We start from the raw sequence: 18969 nt of genomic DNA, 5'->3' as shown, positions 1-18969 counted from the left end.
GGGTGTAGTGAATATAGGTCCCCTGCTGGCACCCCCGGGGGGCAGCCTGTGCTGCCTGGCACCGGGGGAGCCCACCTCCCCCCCACAAACGTTCTGGGGCAGGCAGAAAGACTTCCAACTCTCTGCCTGCCACCGTCCTCTTGCTCCCTGTGGCATTCGCCGCAGAAGCTCATATTCGCTGGTCAGGGGCTCGCTGCCCCTGACTCGTTGAATACCGGAGCCGGCGAGGCTCCGGAACGTGGCGAATGTGCAGCGAATCCAAAAAAGGATTCGCTGCACCTCGCAGGTATTCTCATTGAATACCGCCCAATGTCCTAATGCCACCGTCCTTTTGTTTCTGAGTGTGGGATTGTAACTGCCAATTTAATTAATTCAATGTTTGTATAAATGTGTATGTCCTAACAGTTGGTTCCTCCATATTTTAATGAAATACTTCAATAAAGGTTAATTTTTTAAATTGATAAAAACAAGTTGTGCCCCCCAAAAAAGAGTAAGTTATTTTCTTTCCTAGTGTTTAAACAATGCAAGTTCAGATGCCAGAGACACTGAATATCGAACATGAGTAACCAGCACTGGCATGTGTAGTTTGGAGGGTTAGTAGAGGATAATCCATTAACATCAATAGGTTTATTCTGTGTTAAATGCAATGAAAAAAAACAAACTTTTGCGGTCACACGCTCTGAAAGTTCCAATATGATACGGTGACTTCAGTGCACACGTTCTACTAATCGCTATATTTAAGAAGGGTTCGTATTAATTGGATGCATACTTGTATAGTATATCGAGTCGGGTTTCCTGTTTATTACCCCTCTCCCCATGTACCATGTGTGCAGCTCTTGCTGGATGTCTGTCTATAATTAGACTCATTACAACTGGTTCAACAATAGCAGAGCTTTATGTATTTACTCAATTCTGTGGCGTACCCTGTAGACCCCTCACCATATTCCATAACCAGATCAAGCTTTTATTCCTGTTATTAGTACAGCAACAAATATTATATTGTGGTTATGGTCCGTTACTTGTAATCTGATACAGAGCCGTTTGCGTCATCTTGCAGATGTAGATGTGGCAGCATCGTGGTGAGTTTCACACTTAGGGACTGGTTCCGCTTGGATCGGTCCCCTGCGAATTCGTGTTGGGGACCAATGTTTTGGGTGTGCGCATGCGATACGCATGATTCATCGATCTGTATTTGTGTTCCTTCTTGGAACTATGCAGGGCAGGGCGCTGCTGAACAGGGGCAGCATGGGGTGGGGGTGGAGCGGTCCTGGGCCGCGGATGGCACAAAAGGGGCATGCCCTGGCCACAATGAAGTTGCCTTGCTGCTGGGGAAGCGCTGGGCATCGCCATCTATGGTGGCGCTGGGCTTCCCTGTGCACATCGGCAGGGACAGGCAACAGGCTCTTTTAGCGGGGCGCTGCTAGAGGGGCAGGGTGTATTTTGCCCTTTAAAAATCAGGCAGGGCGCAGCGTCCCGCTAAAACAGCCTAGCAGGAACACTATGTATATTTACCGATACGGTGAATATACGCATGTGCATACCCAATGTGCGAACACCTTTGGCGAGTATTATACTTGCCGGGCGTTCACACACTAAGGCAGGGGTTCCCAAACTGTGTGCCTAGGCACCCTGGGGTGCCTCAGGACACTTGCAGGGGTGCCTTGGGTTGGCGGACCAGCATCAATTCATATTATTTATGGTATATGTAACAGGCAAAACCAGTGCTGGAGGCTGCCAATCATAATATATGTGGACAAACAGAAGCAGATCCTGTCCCTCACAGATAACTGTGACATATACACACAATGCACTTCATTTAATAGGTTTTTTTTTTCTGAATTTCTCAAGAAGAAGCATTTGGCCTAGGGGTGCCTTGAAAATATTTTGATGCTCTAGGGCGCCATGATTCAAAAAAGTTTGGGAACCCCTGCACTAAGGAAAGGGAAGAGGGCAGAGAGTGGGCTGGGGCAGAGGAACGCCCAAAGTTTTATGGGCATCCTCATGACAATGCTGGGACTTCCACTGGGAATGCAGGTGGGCCGATGCCTGCCCGGGGCAGGCAGTTGACGTCACATGACGTCAGTGCCCGCCCCCTTTTCAGACATCTCTGGGCCAGACTTTTATCTGCGAACAGATCGGCGGTGACCATCAAATGATTTTTCACTCGTGTGCACGCAGGGGAGGGGATGTGTGAGCGTACACATCCTAGACATGCTGGATGAGGGAGGGGTCGTTAATAATGAGCGGGAGTGCGCATCGTAAACAAGAGGGAGTGTACACACTAGGTGATATTGTCCACAATAGCGCTCAGAACGCCCTTTCTGAGCAATATTGTAAACCATATCGCCTAGTGTGTATGGGGCTTGACATATGGCTCAATATTTATGTAATTTATACGTACATGCATAATAACTGAATATTAGCAGGAATGAACTTAAAGACAATGTAAAAGCTAAGGGATGCCTGGTGCTCACCTGTTGGATAACACAATGGGGGAATCTCCCGAACATAATGGAAGTTGGACGTACAGTATCCAGCACTTCGAGCAAGTAATAATTTCCTACAGCCCGGAGTAAAGCTGGCCATACATCTACAGAGCGATTGTCAGATCTGGCTGGTTGGAACAAAAACCTGGTAATGGATGAGGACAAACGACAGTTGACCATTTGCTTTGAATTGCTGGAAAACTTCCAAAAGCTGTCGTTCAGATATTATCAGCCCAATCTGACAATTGATCTGTAGATGTAGTCTCTGTCCCCTCGTGAAGATACACAGAATGGCCCACACACAAAAGGCTACCATCATCCCCCCCCCAACCACAAACACCATGGATAGTGTGATGCAGAGCCTAAAATCCTGGCAGCGGAAATCAGGACATAATTGCTAGCATGTTATTATGGTAGTATCTGAGAGCTCCGCACACAGTTCTCACTGCACCTGACAGAGTTTATGGATATGTATAATTATATATAAATGCACCCTGGCACCTAACCAGTGTGCATGCCTTTTTAGAATGTCTTGTTAACTAGAGGGACTTGTAAAGTGCTGTTTTTGTTCATGCACAGGTGTGCGCTGAGTCACTATGTGTTTTCTAAAAGTCCTTTCGTCACATCACCATGGTAACCGATAGTTTTCCACATAGCTGCTCTCCGAATGAACCTGTGTCTGGCTAGGGAATTTAGATTGCAAGCTCCAATGGGGCAGAGACTGATGTAAATGGCTATATATCCTCTGTACGGAGCTGCTGTATAAATAAGTGGATATGATTGACTGTCCTGTGTAAAAGCAACTAAATATGTTCTAATGTGGGGTACACACCAGAACGATATGGCCCAAAATGAGCCAATTTATATACAATCTCGACTGAATGTATGTAAATCGGCCGTGTTTTGGGCCATTTCGCTGCCCTTTTGATGTGATCCCGATCCGATGCTTGGCCCTGCTGCAGGTAGGATCTCAGAAACGACCATTGTAGTGGGTGCAGGTCGCGATCGGATTGCGATCACATCAGGGTCTTTTTCTGTGCCGGTCGGCGGCTTCTTCAGCTTGTGAGCGGGTTGTATGTTCCTGTGATGACCTGCTCACGAGCGGGATCGTACTGGTGTGTACCCAGCATTAGTCCTCTAATTAGATTGCACAGCATACTTTTCATAGACGTAATACTTGTGTTTCTACGCACAAATCTATGTTTGAGGTTTAAAAAAAAAAAAAAAAGCAACCTTCCTTACGAATATTGCTATTCATTGGCAGGTATTCAATGCTGTTTGCGAGTGGTGACAGGGAGCAGGTCTTCCTGCTCGCTCTCACCACTCACCCTGACAGCATTCAACACACCCTCCGCATCCACCAATTCCCCCTCGCTCCGTTTTTTGAGCGAGGGAGAATTGGCGGATGCGGCTCCAGAAGCAGCGAGACTCGTGGCTAAAAACTGCGAGTTTTCTGCAGTAGCCGCGGGTCTCGCTGTTTTGGGGAATTCTGGCCGTCCTGTTATGGCGAGGATTTCCCCAGTAAGTTGAATAGAGCGAGTGGCCGGCGCGGGGGTTAAACAGCGAGGATCGCTGGTTTTCTGCAATCCTCGCTGTTTAACCCCCTCGCCGGCCGCTCGCTGCAGCATTGAATACCCCCCATTAAATGTCACACTAAACTAGGAGTGGCGAAACCGGTCCTCGAGATCTACCAACGGTCCACGTTTCCCGAATCACCTAGCTGGTGCACAGCTGTAGCCATTGCTAACTGTCACATTATCAAACCTGCTGCAGTCATTCCTACTATAGATCCACAGGTTGCCTGAGATACATGAACTGTTAGATCGGTTTGGCCACCTGCCCTAAACCATCCTCAAGGAGGATGTGTGTCCTCGTCATTGGGGTGGCGTATCTACATACCAAAGGAAAGGCTGGCTCACATCACAGTCCTTCAGAGACCATTGCACAGATATAGCAGTAGGTGCGTTTCATTCAGTACCCACTCAGATAGGACATAACAACTGTGGGGCATTTGGGACAATGCGGTCCCCATTGTGATAGCAGGACAGGGCCTCCAGCTAGCATTGTCCTTTCAGATGGCCGTGGCAGAATGCTGTTGTGAATGGGTGTTGTTTCACTGATGACATGGAATATCCTATAACCGCTCCCAAACAGGAAGCAGCCATTGTGTTCTCTCAGATAGAGAATCCCGCCAAGCGGCGATGGCTTTATCTGTCTTGGGCACCTTTTTAGTGATCATTCCAGTCCTCTCACCAAGTCATACAGTAAAAACATTTGACTGTTTTTTTCCTTTCCGAGGCAGCGTGACTGGAATAAGCAGAGCATTGTTATATTAATCAGGCTACTTGTGTGAAAGTACACCTCTTCTAGAGCCATCTGGATCTCTAAGTTCAGTATGAGCATTCCCCTCCATAAGAAGAGGATTAACATGTCAGCAGCTTCTCTTGCTAATACTTTAATCTAGTTGGTGTTTGCAGGAAGAGAACAAGACCACAGATAGGCCTAAATATTTCGAGCCTGAAAAACAACGCAACATGGAATGAGTTATCCGGCTAAAGCACTGAGCAAATTTGCGGAGCGTTATGTGCACTGAAACAGAGTTTTGTATCCTCACCATGTTATGTAAGCAGCAGCCATTCCCTCACCTTTAGCTGTAGTAGGGGCAGTGCCATATTACTTGCACACCGGAGGAGAGATAAAGCAATCTGCAGAACGAGAACATGTGTAAACTGTTCTGTATAGTGAGAACATATTGCACAGCACCCTACAGAGCATGTTTAGTCAATTACTTCAATCCCAGTGGGGCTTACAGTCTACATTTCTGCATACATTAAACTACAGATATTTTTGGGACTGTGGGAAGAAATCGTAGCATCTAGGTAACATCCACTAAAAGATATTGTGGCAGTGCAAACTCTACACAGATCATCAATCTCTGATGGCGTAGGACATGTTATATAAGGGAATAGTTTCTGCTGTTTTGGTACCATTGAGTTTATCATTTACCCCTATAAGACAGCATAGAAAAATCTGTGAGTCCAGACGAGATGGGTCATGAATGGTGGCGAGGTGTGGTACCGTACCACGTTCCATTGTGCTTCATATATATATATATATATAATGTCGCAGACAGATATATAAAAATGGCGCTCATACCGAAATATATTCACAAAGATGTGGAACAATGAAACTGTCCAAATAATGCTCCAATGTCTGATGTTGATGTTGCTCAATCTTACTTTCATTCTCAGGAGTGAGGACAGAATGGAAACATTAAAAAATACGTGTTGGTGGATAATGCACTCACATATCATATAATATAACACTCCTATCTACCACAATGGTGGGGCAGTGTGAACGGGGTGGATTCCAATGTCCAATGTTTGAGGTAACTGATACCCTTAGCGTGGCAATGTTCAAGGTGCACTACTGGTGGAGCACTAGTAGGTAAGATCTGCACCAGTCATGCCTGCTTTGTCTGACCAGTAAGTGATCACTTCCTTCCCAGCAACCAGGGTTCATCAGTCACATGACGGTGCAACAGTTACGGTATAGATGACAGACAATGTATAGGTCAGCCACTAATGGTTGACAGTGTTGACCATTGTTAGTTGCCGACTTGGTCACTTTGTTTCAGAGTTATGTACCAAAACATCCGCCTGCCATTCAAAATGCATGGTTATGGTATAGGGGGTCAACAATTGCTAGGTCGACCACTAATGACAGTGACTAGGTTGACACCTGAAAATTGTTGACATTGACAGAAGGTCAACACAAGCTTAAGGTTGACATGGCCGACACTCAAAAGGTCGACATGAGTTTTTGGTGTCTTTAGTGTCTGTCAACATGGACACTGTATAAGTGTGCTGCACTCGCCATGCTTCGGGCACACTATTATAGTCTCTATATTATTTGATTAGTAAAGTATGACCCAAGTTGGTCTGCACAAGAAAAAACGTGAAAAACTCGTGGGCACCTTTTAAGTGTTGACCATGTCGACCTTCCGTCAATGCCAACCCATGGTATGTCAACCATTTTTAGGTGTCGACATAGGTACTGTCAACCATTAGTGGCCAAACTAGACATTGTCGACCCAGGACCCGGATACCAAAATGCATCACCCTTCAAGGGACTTCTACCCAGGTCCTGACCAGGGTAGAACATGGGCAGGACCTGGGTAGAGGGCAATGTAAATGGGTATCCTGGGTAATCCGACCCGGCTCCCGTTTACATCAATGGGCGAAGCCCAACCTCTGGACTGCAGTGTCCGCAGGTTGGGGTGGGGGCACACACAGCTTCCGCTGCTGTCTGCACAGTACAGCAGACAGCGGCGGAGGCAGGGAGGAGGTGAATGGATACCTGTGAGCGGCATCCATTAACCTCGCGGATGGGGTCTAGGAGGTTGCACGGAGGCTGGGGGAAGCCCAGCAGCTTACTTTGGTGCTGGGCTTGCCCCCAGCGCGACGATTACCAGTCCAGGGCTTGGAGATGTCATCTGGTGCAAATCCCGGATCCAACCTGGCTTGGATCCGTGTTACAAATACTGGATCCGATCTGGGATTTGGGATCAGGGATCAGTGGTTCCCTGGGGTGCCTCGGTACACTTGCAGGTGTGGTCCAGGACCAACTCAAATTATTAATGGTTAATTATTTATAAGCAAAACGAGTGCTGGTGGCTGCCAGTCATAAAATCTGTACAACCAGAAGCAAATCCTGCCCTTTACCACATAACTGACCCTAAGAAGCACATATAAACACAATCTAATGAATTTTTTTTTTCCTAGGGGTGCCATTAAAAAATTGTGATACTCTAGGGTGCTGTGATTCAGATAAGATTGGGAACCCCTGAGCTAGATAATAATTTGAAACATTAAGAAACAAAAGTATTATTGTTATTATTTTTCCTTTTGTATTGTTGCAATGTAAATCAATAACAATATATTTGGAACAGTCTTTTTAAAACTCCTTTACACATTTGGGTGTACCTCAAAGTGTATTGGACCTTTGGAAGATAAGGTTGTCAGCTTCATTTAAAAAAAAAAAAAAATTAAACCGTCTTTTTAAACTACTTTACACATTTGGTTGTACCTCAAAGTGTATTGGACGTTTGGAAGATAAGGTTGTCAGCTTCATTTAAAAAAAAAAAAAATTAAACCTATAGTTTTGCAGACACTGATGATCACACTAATTAAAGCGTGAATCTGTCTCCCACAATGCTTCTGACAGAGCGTAAGATCTCAAATTGCGTTTTGTATCTTTTGCTTGTGTCATTGGAGGCAGATCGATGCTACAATCTAGGACAACCGTCAAACTGTGTGTGGTTGGTGGATGTGAATCCTGACATACGTAGGAGGGCGAGGGATTGTCACAGCTGATAAAGTGGAAATTTTATTATTTACTCTCATCACATGTTATATATGAAAGATATAATAATCCATATTGTACATGGTTTTGGTATGTATGTTTTTTTTTGAAGGTCTACATAGTAAGATTCACTTTATTGATAGTGTATGATGGATTTTTGCATTTTTATGTGAGCAGGCAAGTAAATGGTGTACATTGTGAAATGGGGGAAATTCAATTAACTATGATAATATACTGTGGCTACTTGATCCCTGGGGGTGGGGAGTAATTTAGTTATCCACAATAGCTGGCATTATAGGGAATTTTGTTTACCTTGCCCGGAGGCAGGGGGGAAAAATCCCCAATAAATGGAAGTTTTTTTGTTTTTTTATTGCAAAGCGTGGTCACAAATACACATGGCTCTAGGAATGCATGTGTGTTTGCAGAAAAACTGGTCAGTTTTCTTGCAAAATAATTAGGGTCTAAAATTGAATTGCCCGAGTGCTCATATATGAAAAACACACCTTTTTTTCTGTTAAGCGATAATCGCCAGGTGGATTTTGTCTGCCTCCTGAGTAGTAGCCATGTTCACAGATCACTCATTGACAGTCTTAAAAACCACAATTCTACTAACCATACTGCAACTACAGTCTTTTTCTGAGCCCTGCAAATTGCTGAGGTCTTCTGATAACCTTGTTGTACAAGTGGGTCTGCAGAGAAGACAGCATGGGACAATCTAGTGCAGGCATGTCCAAATTGTGACCTTACAGCTGTTGTGAAACTACACATCCCAGCATGCCTTGCCATAGTCTTAGCATTTCCTAATTGCAAAACTAACAAGAAATGATGGGACTTGTAGTTTCACAACAGCTGGAGGACCATAGTTTAGACATGCCTGATCTAGTCAGACACCAGCCCTACACCTTCCATTACCCCGGTGCCTTCTCTGTCAGTTTGCTGAATTGATCCCTACGCTTCCATGTAGAAGGTTTGCTGGGATTGTAGTTTCACAACAGCTGGAGCATCAAAGGTTGCCCAGGCTTGTACTTTCTAGGGCAATGGTTCCCATAAACGGTCCTCAAGAACCCCACACCATTGAGGTAACGTCTCCATTGGCAAATGGCCAAACTCATGCTGTCAATTAAGAGACATTAAAAAAACATTTGGTGATTTTTAAAATGTGTGGAGCCTTCTTATTAATGGTACGTCCTTTGTGTGTAATGCAGGCCAGACCTCTGCTGCAGTGGTATTGATGAATCTGACTAATGATTCAGCGAGGCTTTCCCCCTCTAGTCAGACACTGAATTAAAATTCTGATTTCTGTAGCGATCTATAAACTGCCTGCTGGGATCTAGAAAAAAACATTTCTAGTGGTGGGGAGGGCTCAGGCAGAAGGTAACACTGTATGCTGACCAATATCACTGATTGCAGCAAAACCTTCAATGTTTTATGGCCTTTCCAAACTTTTGTTTAGTGACGCTGTTTGTTTTCTGTTTAATCTTTTGCAGATACTGTGCCATGCCGCTGGTCAAGAGGAACATAGAGCCTAGGCACCTCTGCCGGGAAACTGTGCCAGATGGGATCACCAGTGAACTGGAATGTGTAACCAATAGTACACTTGCTGCAATCATCCGACAACTGAGCAGTCTAAGTAAGCACAATTCTCCTTTTGAGTTTTTGCTGATTGTAATTCACAATCCGAGCTGTTGGGAAGCATTGTTCTGTCTGTCTCATAGACTACACTCCGTGTAGTGTGCAGCCGTTAGCTCCGTGCAGGAAAGATGGTGTCTGACTATAGATTACACACAGAGAGAAAGTACATCATTCTCTACCTGCCTCCCAAAAAGCTGAGGCGCCATCAGCCCAGTGGACAGGTTTAGCGGTGAAACTTCATGGGGAAGGGCCCTGGCCACATAACCGTACCCATTCACATTACACTATACAATAGTGTGCGTTATTTACATTACACCACACCATAGTGCCAATATTGAGAGCACACATAAGTGACCACAGCCTGTGTACACATTTCACCAAGTAGAGGCCCTCAGTCACATATATGCGGGTGGGCAGCCCTGCACCACTAAAAGTGGAACCACCGTAGTGTCATTTACATATTATACCACACACACTAATGCCTGTTACACATTGTCAGACACCGTAATGCCCACTATGCATTATGCCCCACACTATAGTTCTTGGCTCCCCTCAACCATCAATAGCCTCAGTAGGTTTAGTTCTATGCAACCTCAGTGGGCTGAGCTTCTTGCCCCTCTCTGCTATACCCTGAGGGTTTGTCGGTCGGTCTGGCCACTGAAACGGGGGGCTAGTAGATGGACAGGCTGTGCTTGGGCCCTCAGAAGATAGTGTCCCCCCTCCCCCCAGCAGAAGTTGGCAGCTGTGCCTGGCGTGTACCCGCACCCAGGCCTTTAGCTGCTGCTCCTGCAGGGTGCTGGCGGTGCCACTCATGCTGCTGTTTTCGCTTCCGCACCTTCTCCTGGGTGATGCGCTCCTTCTTGATCTGCTCCTTCATGTTAACACCGGCGGCCAGGTGGATGTACACAGCTGGGTCCCCGTACATGTGCTAACACACACAACATACAAGGCTGACCCTAACAGCCTGGATGCAGGTGGAACATCCTTCCCAGCTGTCAGGAATATGCACACAGCGCAGCAGTGGGTCCAGTGCGGTATGACTGCACTGACCTGGGAGGGGGCACATGGCACCCTGGCCCAGCCCCCGACTGAAGCTATTACCTAGACTGAGGTAGGTTTTATATAGCTGTGGACTTTTTGTAGTAGCCCTGGAGAGGCTTAAACATCCTATATCAGAATATGTGAAATGACAATACAGACTTTACGACAATATTTTTCCTTTGGCCAATCCAATTCTAGAGTGTTTTTTACCGACCAAAATGCAGACATGCAGTGGTGACTAAAAGGTACCTCTGTGATTGGTGGCTGCTAGAAGATAATCTTCCATCTGCCAGCCACTATGTGCTTCTGATTGGTTTCATTTTTTGTTACCAAGTTGGAAAAAGCATAGCCCGATATGGTCTCAAAGGATGCAACAACACAGAATGATGTCAACTCATACATAATATATTTTTCCTAGTAAACCAGTACAGTATGCAGAGCATCTAATGCTAGTTAAATGACGTCTTCATCGCAGTCTATATCAAAATACACACAATTGGCTGCATGCTGGGAGAAAATGATTGATGGATGGTTTAACTTTATCTGCAGAGCGTGAGGTCACAGTCACCTAAAGCACAGCATAGAATATGAAATGAGAAAAAAAAACATTCCAGTGTTTATGGCAAACCATAGTCTGCTTTCACTTCTGGGTACTTGTTTCCTATCTGGGCGCCCACTAAGTTAATTGCGCACCATGCTATTCTCCGTAGAGAAATCGGATCGCATCGCATCGTACACATACACGATATTGAACGATGCGATGCGATTCGATTTCCCATAGGAAACAATGTTAAATGGCTCAATTTAGCCAAATTCTCATAGGAACAATAGTAAATGGGCCAAAAACACCCCTGAACATTGAAATGTCCCCCCAAAAGTAGTTGACGCCACCCCGCCATCAACGTGAACCCGAAGCGTGGCGAGCGCAGCGAGCCCGCGAGGGGCGGCGGTACGCGTCCTCCGACCTTTTCATGCCCTACTATCCACGTCGGCGTGGAGTGAGAATAGAATAGTGTGGCGAGCGCAGCGAGCCACCGAGCCCGAAGCGTGGCGAGCGCAGCGAGCCCCGCGAGGGGACGCGGATACCTTCACAGGTAAACGCGTCCCTTCGCGGGCTTCCCAGGTGTTTGCGTCGCCATGGACACCTGGGAAGCCCGCGAGGGGACGCGTATAACTGTGAAGGTATCCGCGTCCCCTCGCGGGGCTCGCTGCGCTCGCCACGCTTCGGGCTCGGTGGCTCGCTGCGCTCGCCACACTATTCTATTCTCACTCCACGCCGACGTGGATAGTAGGGCATGAAAAGGTCGGAGGACGCGTACCGCCGCCCCTCGCGGGCTCGCTGCGCTCGCCACGCTTCGGGTTCACGTTGATGGCGGGGTGGCGTCAACTACTTTTGGGGGGACATTTCAATGTTCAGGGGTGTTTTTGGCCCATTTACTATTGTTCCTATGAGAATTTGGCTAAATTGAGCCATTTAACATTGTTTCCTATGGGAAATCGAATCGCATCGCATCGTTCAATATCGTGTATGTGTACGATGCGATGCGATCCGATTTCATTACGGTGCCGTACGTAGAAAACCTGGGCGCCCAGATAGGAAACAAGTACCCACTTCTGATTCTGTGAGGAGACCTGCACAACATGCGCTGTTTGGGGTCCTGAGGACCGACTTTGAGAACCTGTGAGTAGAGCACATGTTCTCAAACTCTGTCCTCAGGATGCCAAACCGATCACGTTTTCCAGGTCACCTAGCAGGTGTACAGGTGTACTTACTTCCCCTGTGATTCTGTGAGGTGACCTGGAAAACACGCACTGTGTGGGGTCCTGAGGACTGCGTTTGATAACCTATGCAGTATAAAATGGGTGTTATGGGGCTGGTTGGTTAATAGCTTGGCCAGCTGCATTTTGTACCATCTTTAAGTGGTTAAATTATTTTGCTGGGAGACCATATCTATGCTTGATGAAGCATTAATCCAGTCGCCCACCCTCAAGCATAATATACTGAATGCCTGGGGGGGGGGGGGGGGGGTTTAATAACCTATTTTTTGTCAGTGACGGGCTAGCAGCTCCGATTTAGGTTTATGAAGCTAATATTTGCTCGCCTTCACTATAACTCTAATTTTGGAATCCGGTTCTTGTTATGGGCCAGATGTATCAAGCTTCAAAAGTGATAAAATGGAGAGTGATAAACAACCAACCAATCAGTTCCTACCTGTCATTTTTCAAACCCAGCCTGTAACATGGTAGTTAGCAGCTGATTGGCTGGCTGTTTATCACTCTCCATTTTATCACTTTTTGAAGCTTGATACATCTGTCCCTATAACTTGTACATATATGCTGTCAAGAAAGTGATTTTTATGGTAACCATCTGTAAGGTGGAATCTGTACTAGGGCATCTAGTTGGACAAGGTATATGTTTAGACCACAGGTTCTCAAACTTGGTCCCCAGGACCCCACACATTGCATGTTTTGCAGGTCTCCTCACAGAGGCACAGATTCTCTAAGCTTCAAAAGTGGTAAAATGGAGAGTGATAAACAGCCAGCCAATCAGCTCCTACCTGCCAAGCCATAGACTGTGTTTGAAAAATGTCAGACAATAGCTGATTGGCTGGCTGTTTATCGCTCTCCATTTTATCACTTTTGAAGCTTAGAGAATCTGGCCCGGAATCACAAGTGAAATAATTAGCTCCACCTGTGGATCTTTTAAAATGTGTCAGTAATGAGTGCACCTGTCGGGTGACCTGAAAAATGTGAACTGTGTGGGGTCCTGAGGACTGAGTTTGAGAACCCATGGTTTAGACCACAGGTCTTCAACCTGTGGCCCTTGTGTGGGGTCCTGAGGACTGAGTTTGAGAACCCATGGTAGACAGCCAATTATAGAGTTAGGCTGCAGTTAGAGTGAGTTAAGCTGTCTATGCTAAACTGCATGATCGACATTCACAGTGCTGCCATTCACAATGTTTAGCGAGACGGAAAATAAAAATATGACTGGAAATGACACAGTGTGTAGGAGCAGTATGTCGCTGGTGACTGATGAGAGCCTGACAGTCATGTTGGCGCTCTCTGAGAAGTGTATGTGTTGACATGTTTTCTCCATTTGGCAGGCAAACATGCAGAAGACATATTTGGAGAGTTGTTTAATGAGGCGAATACTTTCTACATCAGAGCAAATTCTCTTCAGGACAGAATTGATCGTCTCGCTGTCAAAGTCACCCAGCTGGATTCAACGGTGGAAGAGGGTGGGTGCCTACCAAAGATCTGCTCTGCTATTAATTACCCAGCAGCAGCTGCCGCTTAGCAGGAGCACGCCACTGTCCCCCCCTGCAAACTGAGCATGCCGTTGCTATATAAAACATTAATTGGCCGGCAGCATATTGCCAGGAGCGGTAGCTTCCATAATTTGTGACAACTTGTTCAGACTTTGCAAGACAGCCAAGTTTCCTCCCACACAAATGTCTGTTGAAGACTCTTTATGGATTGTAATTGTATTAGGAAGCATAATAGCAGTATGTACTGTAATTGTGCTGGCTAGAAGAATTCAATTTTTCATTAGTATTTAGATTTGTGGCTGCAAAACGGTGTAGTAACATACAGGCCAGATTCTCTAAGCTTCAAAAGTGATAAAATGGAGAGTCATAAACAGCCAGCCAATCAGCTCCTACCTGCCATGTTACAGACTGTGTTTGAAACCAGGCAGGTGCTGATTGGCTGGCTGTTTATCACTCTCCATTTCATCACTTTTTAAGCTTAGAGAATCTCGCCCATAGTAACATAGTAATTAAGGCTGAAAAAAGATGTTAGTCCATCGAGTTCAATTTACCTAACTTGTAACTAGTAGAGAATAATATATACTTATGGGGGTATCCAATCCCGGGTCACGACTGTCAATCCGTCCCGGCAGCCATGGCCCTGGCCCGTTTGCATTTTGCTGGACCGCCTATCGCCAGGCGGGATTCAACATCCCACCTGCAGATTAGCAAAAAGGAGGCATGTCCGTGTAAAAGGGCTGTGGATTGTCGAGATTAGGCAGTGATCGCAACAATTCATGGCCGTAATCGAGAAAAAGCCGGACCTGTTCTGTCGATCTGCCTCTTCAATGCTGCCGGAAAACACAGCATTAAATAGGCCCCCGCCGCTATTTCCCTTGTTGCAAATAGCGACGGGGATTGAATACCCCCCTTAGTCTGATAGAGACCGCTCTCTACCTGAATGCTCAAGTTCTTTTCTGTTTTGCATTTCTCTCCAGCTTTTACAAATACAGTGCAAAACTATAATATGTTGTCACACTCTTTGTGCACTACAAATCACTGTGGCACTAAATAAATCCGTATAGGAGCCCATACACGGTCCGTTGTGGACCGGCTCCGTTCTGTACTATGCGATGCGCGCTCCCGCGCATCACATAGTACGGTACAAAAAGTATGTGCTGCACATGCTTTTTGTACTAGCTACACATCGCATTGGATCGCATTGCATACACAAAAATCTAACAAGACACAATAGCTCTGTGTATATATAATACAAGAAAGCACTGCTTGGTAAAACTTTATTAACACATATGGTGAATGACAATAATGGTATAGGGTAGTTGAGAAAGCAGGGGTGCATTGCATCATCAAGGTGATGGGGATGTAATATAAGCACTGGCCCTAGGGGGCAGTACCCCTACGTCTAATTGCAGCGACCGTAACTATAGGTAAGGCATGGTTACTTCTAGGGAGTATTAATCTAGGATTCTGACTGTGGGAACATTCAGACAGTCAAATCCTGGATGTTTTCATCGACTTAAGACATGATCTTGACATTCAGAATTCATTGTTCTAACTGTTGAGTGACGAAAAGTTTGTGGATCGGCAAAAATGGCGATTCACTGTTGGAAATATTGTCAGAGATTGATTGAACCCCCCCCCCAATAGCATAACATGGATAAGAGAAACTGTTCCTGCTATGTTGCAGAGGTTGAATAGAAGTATGTCAGGTTGGACAATAGTGTATATTCTAAACCTGTTTTATCTCTGGGAGCAAGTGCATTGTAGCACCCTGCGGGTGATCCTAAAAGGTATCATCTCTGAAATGCTTGTCCGCTAGATACCGTGCGTGAATGCAGAGCGCAGACTAGCAGCAGGGTGCGCTCACATCTGCAGGGAAGTAGATCCAGAAGCTTTCAACAGCAACTTCATGCTGTGAAATGAAATTAGGAGGTGAAAGAAACCCTGCTGGCAAGTCTGGCTTATTCACTATGTACAAAAGGCAGACGGATGGAGGAAAAGGAAGCCGAGGGAGGATGGATGGAAGAAAATTACAGCATATATAATAAGTGTAAGATGCTAGTAGACGGTGTATAATCATTGGAGTCAGATCCTGAGTCTCTGAAAAGGCCGTTCTCAACAGGCATGGTAAATTTCCTGTGCCCCAGAAAAGCACTGAATGTGTTCTCAGACCGTGGGTGACTAATGCATTTTCTGCTACAGCAACCCACTTGCAAACCGGGTACTGAAACAAACCTGGTATTAAACATTTAAAAAAACACTTTTATATAATTATTTTTTCCGTTGACTTCCCCCATCTAGCAGAACTATGCTATATCCAGCTTCTATGTCTCACCCTATGTTCTGTTGTCCAGGTGCAGCAGTCAAGGGGGTGTCTTTATAACCACCATAGCTGGCACCAAGCTGTCCCACCCTCTGCAGCACTCGCATTTGCAGCTGTCACAGGAAAAGTGTTTTAGCATTTGATCCTGTGCTTGTTAACATTGTACAGTGCTTCTTTTTGTATTTTCTTTCCTTACTTTTCATTTTAATAATTTCATTTTTTAGTTTCACTTCAAGACATTAACATGAGGAAAGCTTTCAAAAGTTCCACCACCCAAGACCAGCAGGTGGTATCAAAGGGCAGCATTCCTCATCCGATCATCGACATCTACAACACCTGTGATAAACCGCCGCCCCTCAATATACTCTCGCCGTACAGGTAATGTTTTCATGCAGGGTTATGTTGCAGGAGCGTTCCTAAATCGTGTGGGCCATGTAGTGGGACCTACCAATGTGTTGTAATCTCTGTCCCATTGCTTTCTGGCTGATATATGGATTGACTAGTAGGTTGACTGTTCTCAGGGAGATTATTACCAACACAAATGTATTCTTCGGGATTTGTCAGGGGCCACAGGCTTTACAGTGGGTAGGGGAGTGTTAAGTGAGCATTCCAGCACCTATAGAGGTTAAACTTCTTGCTGCCTCCCAGGGCAGCCAGGCTCCTCCCCTCCTCTACCCCGCCTCCAGGCCAGGAAGCTCTGTTTTTTTCAGTGCTGGAAGGAGCCAACATGCACCTAGAGAGGGGCTGCATTATGCTGCCTTACTACTTTTTATTTTTTACGCTGACTGTGTCAGTGACAGGGCAGCAGCGCAGGGGGTCTATCAGAGTTGTATGCAAGCCAGCCACAATGGCACTCTCCATGTATGCACAAAAATAGATGCATATATTGGCTTGTATGTAGAGTGGCCCGCACCCCCTATCCAACCATCTGCTTGTCATAATTGTTATCAGGAAGAGCAAGGGAATTATGTACAATCCCACAGGTCTGCATGCTGCAACTCCTCATAGCCCAGAAATTCTTTTTACATCCCCTCAGCACACTTACTTTTCTAGCAAACTCCCTGTTGCCTCCCAATTTCACCCATTATGCTCCAGGTGACGGTGCAACAGAGATGCACAAAACTAGAACTATGTTACTGATCATGGTTACTTGTGCTCTGCTACAGAGCATGCACAGGGCAAAACATAGCAAAATCCGTCTGCAAAACACATGTCTATCTCCGACCCAGTGTCCTCTAGAACAGTTCCAACATGGATGGATGTTCGTATATATTTACTCATGTGAGATTTACTGTAGTATAAAGTAGAGAGCCCCTAGTACAGCAATACGAGTATATCGGGGTTCCCCAAACAGTCCAGTTGTAAATGTAACCTGTTCTCTTGTGTCCTCAGAGACGACAGAAAGGATGGCTTGAAGTTTTACACAGATCCTTCCTATTTCTTTGACCTATGGAAAGAAAAAATGTTACAGGATACAGAAGATAAAAGGAAAGAGAGACGACGGCAGAAGGTAATGGTTCTTCATATACATTTTGGTAACCTAAAGGAGGTATGTTGCCAAATTGATGACACACTGTGTAACTTGCTGTGGTCGTTCATTGCCGGGGATAACACACGTGCAGACACCCAAACATCGCAATGGGCCGAATCTCCCCATTCCAAATGAATGTGAATTATGCCCCGAGTCCTCTGAGACGTGTGTCCAGATGTCCAACAGAAAATCCTCTTCCTCTTTGACCTTTTATTACAGTATATTTTCTTGCTTTAGGAACAGAAGCGTGTGGACGGCACAACTCGTGAAGTGAAAAAAGTCAGGAAAGCCAGGAACAGGCGTCAGGAGTGGAACATGATGGCCTACGACAAAGAACTCAGACCTGACAACAGGTTGTCTCCTAACATATACCAAGGAGCTTCATCTGAGGGATCCATGTCCCCTGATACTAGGTCTGTCTTACCCCCTGTCCAGTCTGCTCAGAGGAACCTTTGTATCACACTATGCTGTTTTGAATCTGTCACGATAACGACAGCTATTCAGTGACTTCCTATTGCATATTGTTGTTTTTTTTTTCCTTTTTTATTTATTTTATTTTATGCATTTTTGTTGATAATATTTTTCTAATATATATATATATATTTATTAACCATTTCTTATATAGCGCACACGTATTCCGCAGTGCTTTACAGAGAATACATGAACATTCACATCAGTCCCTTCCCCAGTGGAACTTACAATCTATATTCCCTACCACATGTACACGCACATACTATGGTTAATTTTGTTGGGAGCCAATTAGCCTACAAGTATATTTATGGATTGTGGGAGGAAACTGGAGTACCCAGAGGAAACCCACGCAAGTACGGGGAGAATATACAAACTCCACACAGTTAAGGCCACGGTGGGAATGACCTCAGTGCTGTGAGGCCGTAATGCTAGCTATTACACCATCCGTGCTACCCCTATACTATACTGAATTTTACTTTTATAGAATCTGACCTTCAGTAATCTTCCAAAATGTTCCCCAATATTTTAGTAGTCTACATTCTATTTTTGACTTCAATATGAGGCACAAAAATGTGGCTGTAAAACAGTCTGCTTTGGCTATGAGACGTGGCCCACGCAGCCTTATATAGAAGTAAATACATATATATGAAGTGAAGTTTGATACAAACTAAAAATTTATTCTTTTATATAAGTGTGACATTGGTACCAGTCCTCCTGCACAGTCCTTTCTTTTAAATTATCATTAAGAGATTCAAATTAAATCTATATAAATGATAACCCGTATTTCAATAATGGTTAATAACTACCACAGGAATTGGAGGCACGTTTTTATTTTATGCCTCATACTTACTA

General features: G+C 45.2%; 1 protein-coding gene across 3 annotated transcripts in view; it reads left to right on the top strand.

Moving 5' to 3' along the window:
• WASF3 (WASP family member 3) overlaps window positions 1-18969 on the top strand; it is a 44252-nt gene that overhangs the window by 18502 nt on the left and 6781 nt on the right. For all 3 annotated transcript variants that reach the window (XM_083169879.1, XM_083169880.1, XM_083169878.1), the window contains exons 2-6: window positions 9338-9480; window positions 13628-13762; window positions 16340-16493; window positions 17508-17625; window positions 17884-18059. In XM_083169879.1, the coding sequence (XP_083026005.1) occupies window positions 9348-9480; window positions 13628-13762; window positions 16340-16493; window positions 17508-17625; window positions 17884-18059 (716 nt within the window). In that variant the 5' untranslated portion in view covers window positions 9338-9347. The remainder of the gene's footprint in view (window positions 1-9337; window positions 9481-13627; window positions 13763-16339; window positions 16494-17507; window positions 17626-17883; window positions 18060-18969) is intronic.

This window comes from Crinia signifera, chromosome 2, assembly GCF_055691185.1.
Source record: "Crinia signifera chromosome 2, ASM5569118v1, whole genome shotgun sequence".
In the NCBI taxonomy this organism is placed as follows: domain Eukaryota; kingdom Metazoa; phylum Chordata; class Amphibia; order Anura; family Myobatrachidae; genus Crinia; species Crinia signifera.
This window is presented reverse-complemented; position numbering and strand designations above follow the sequence as displayed.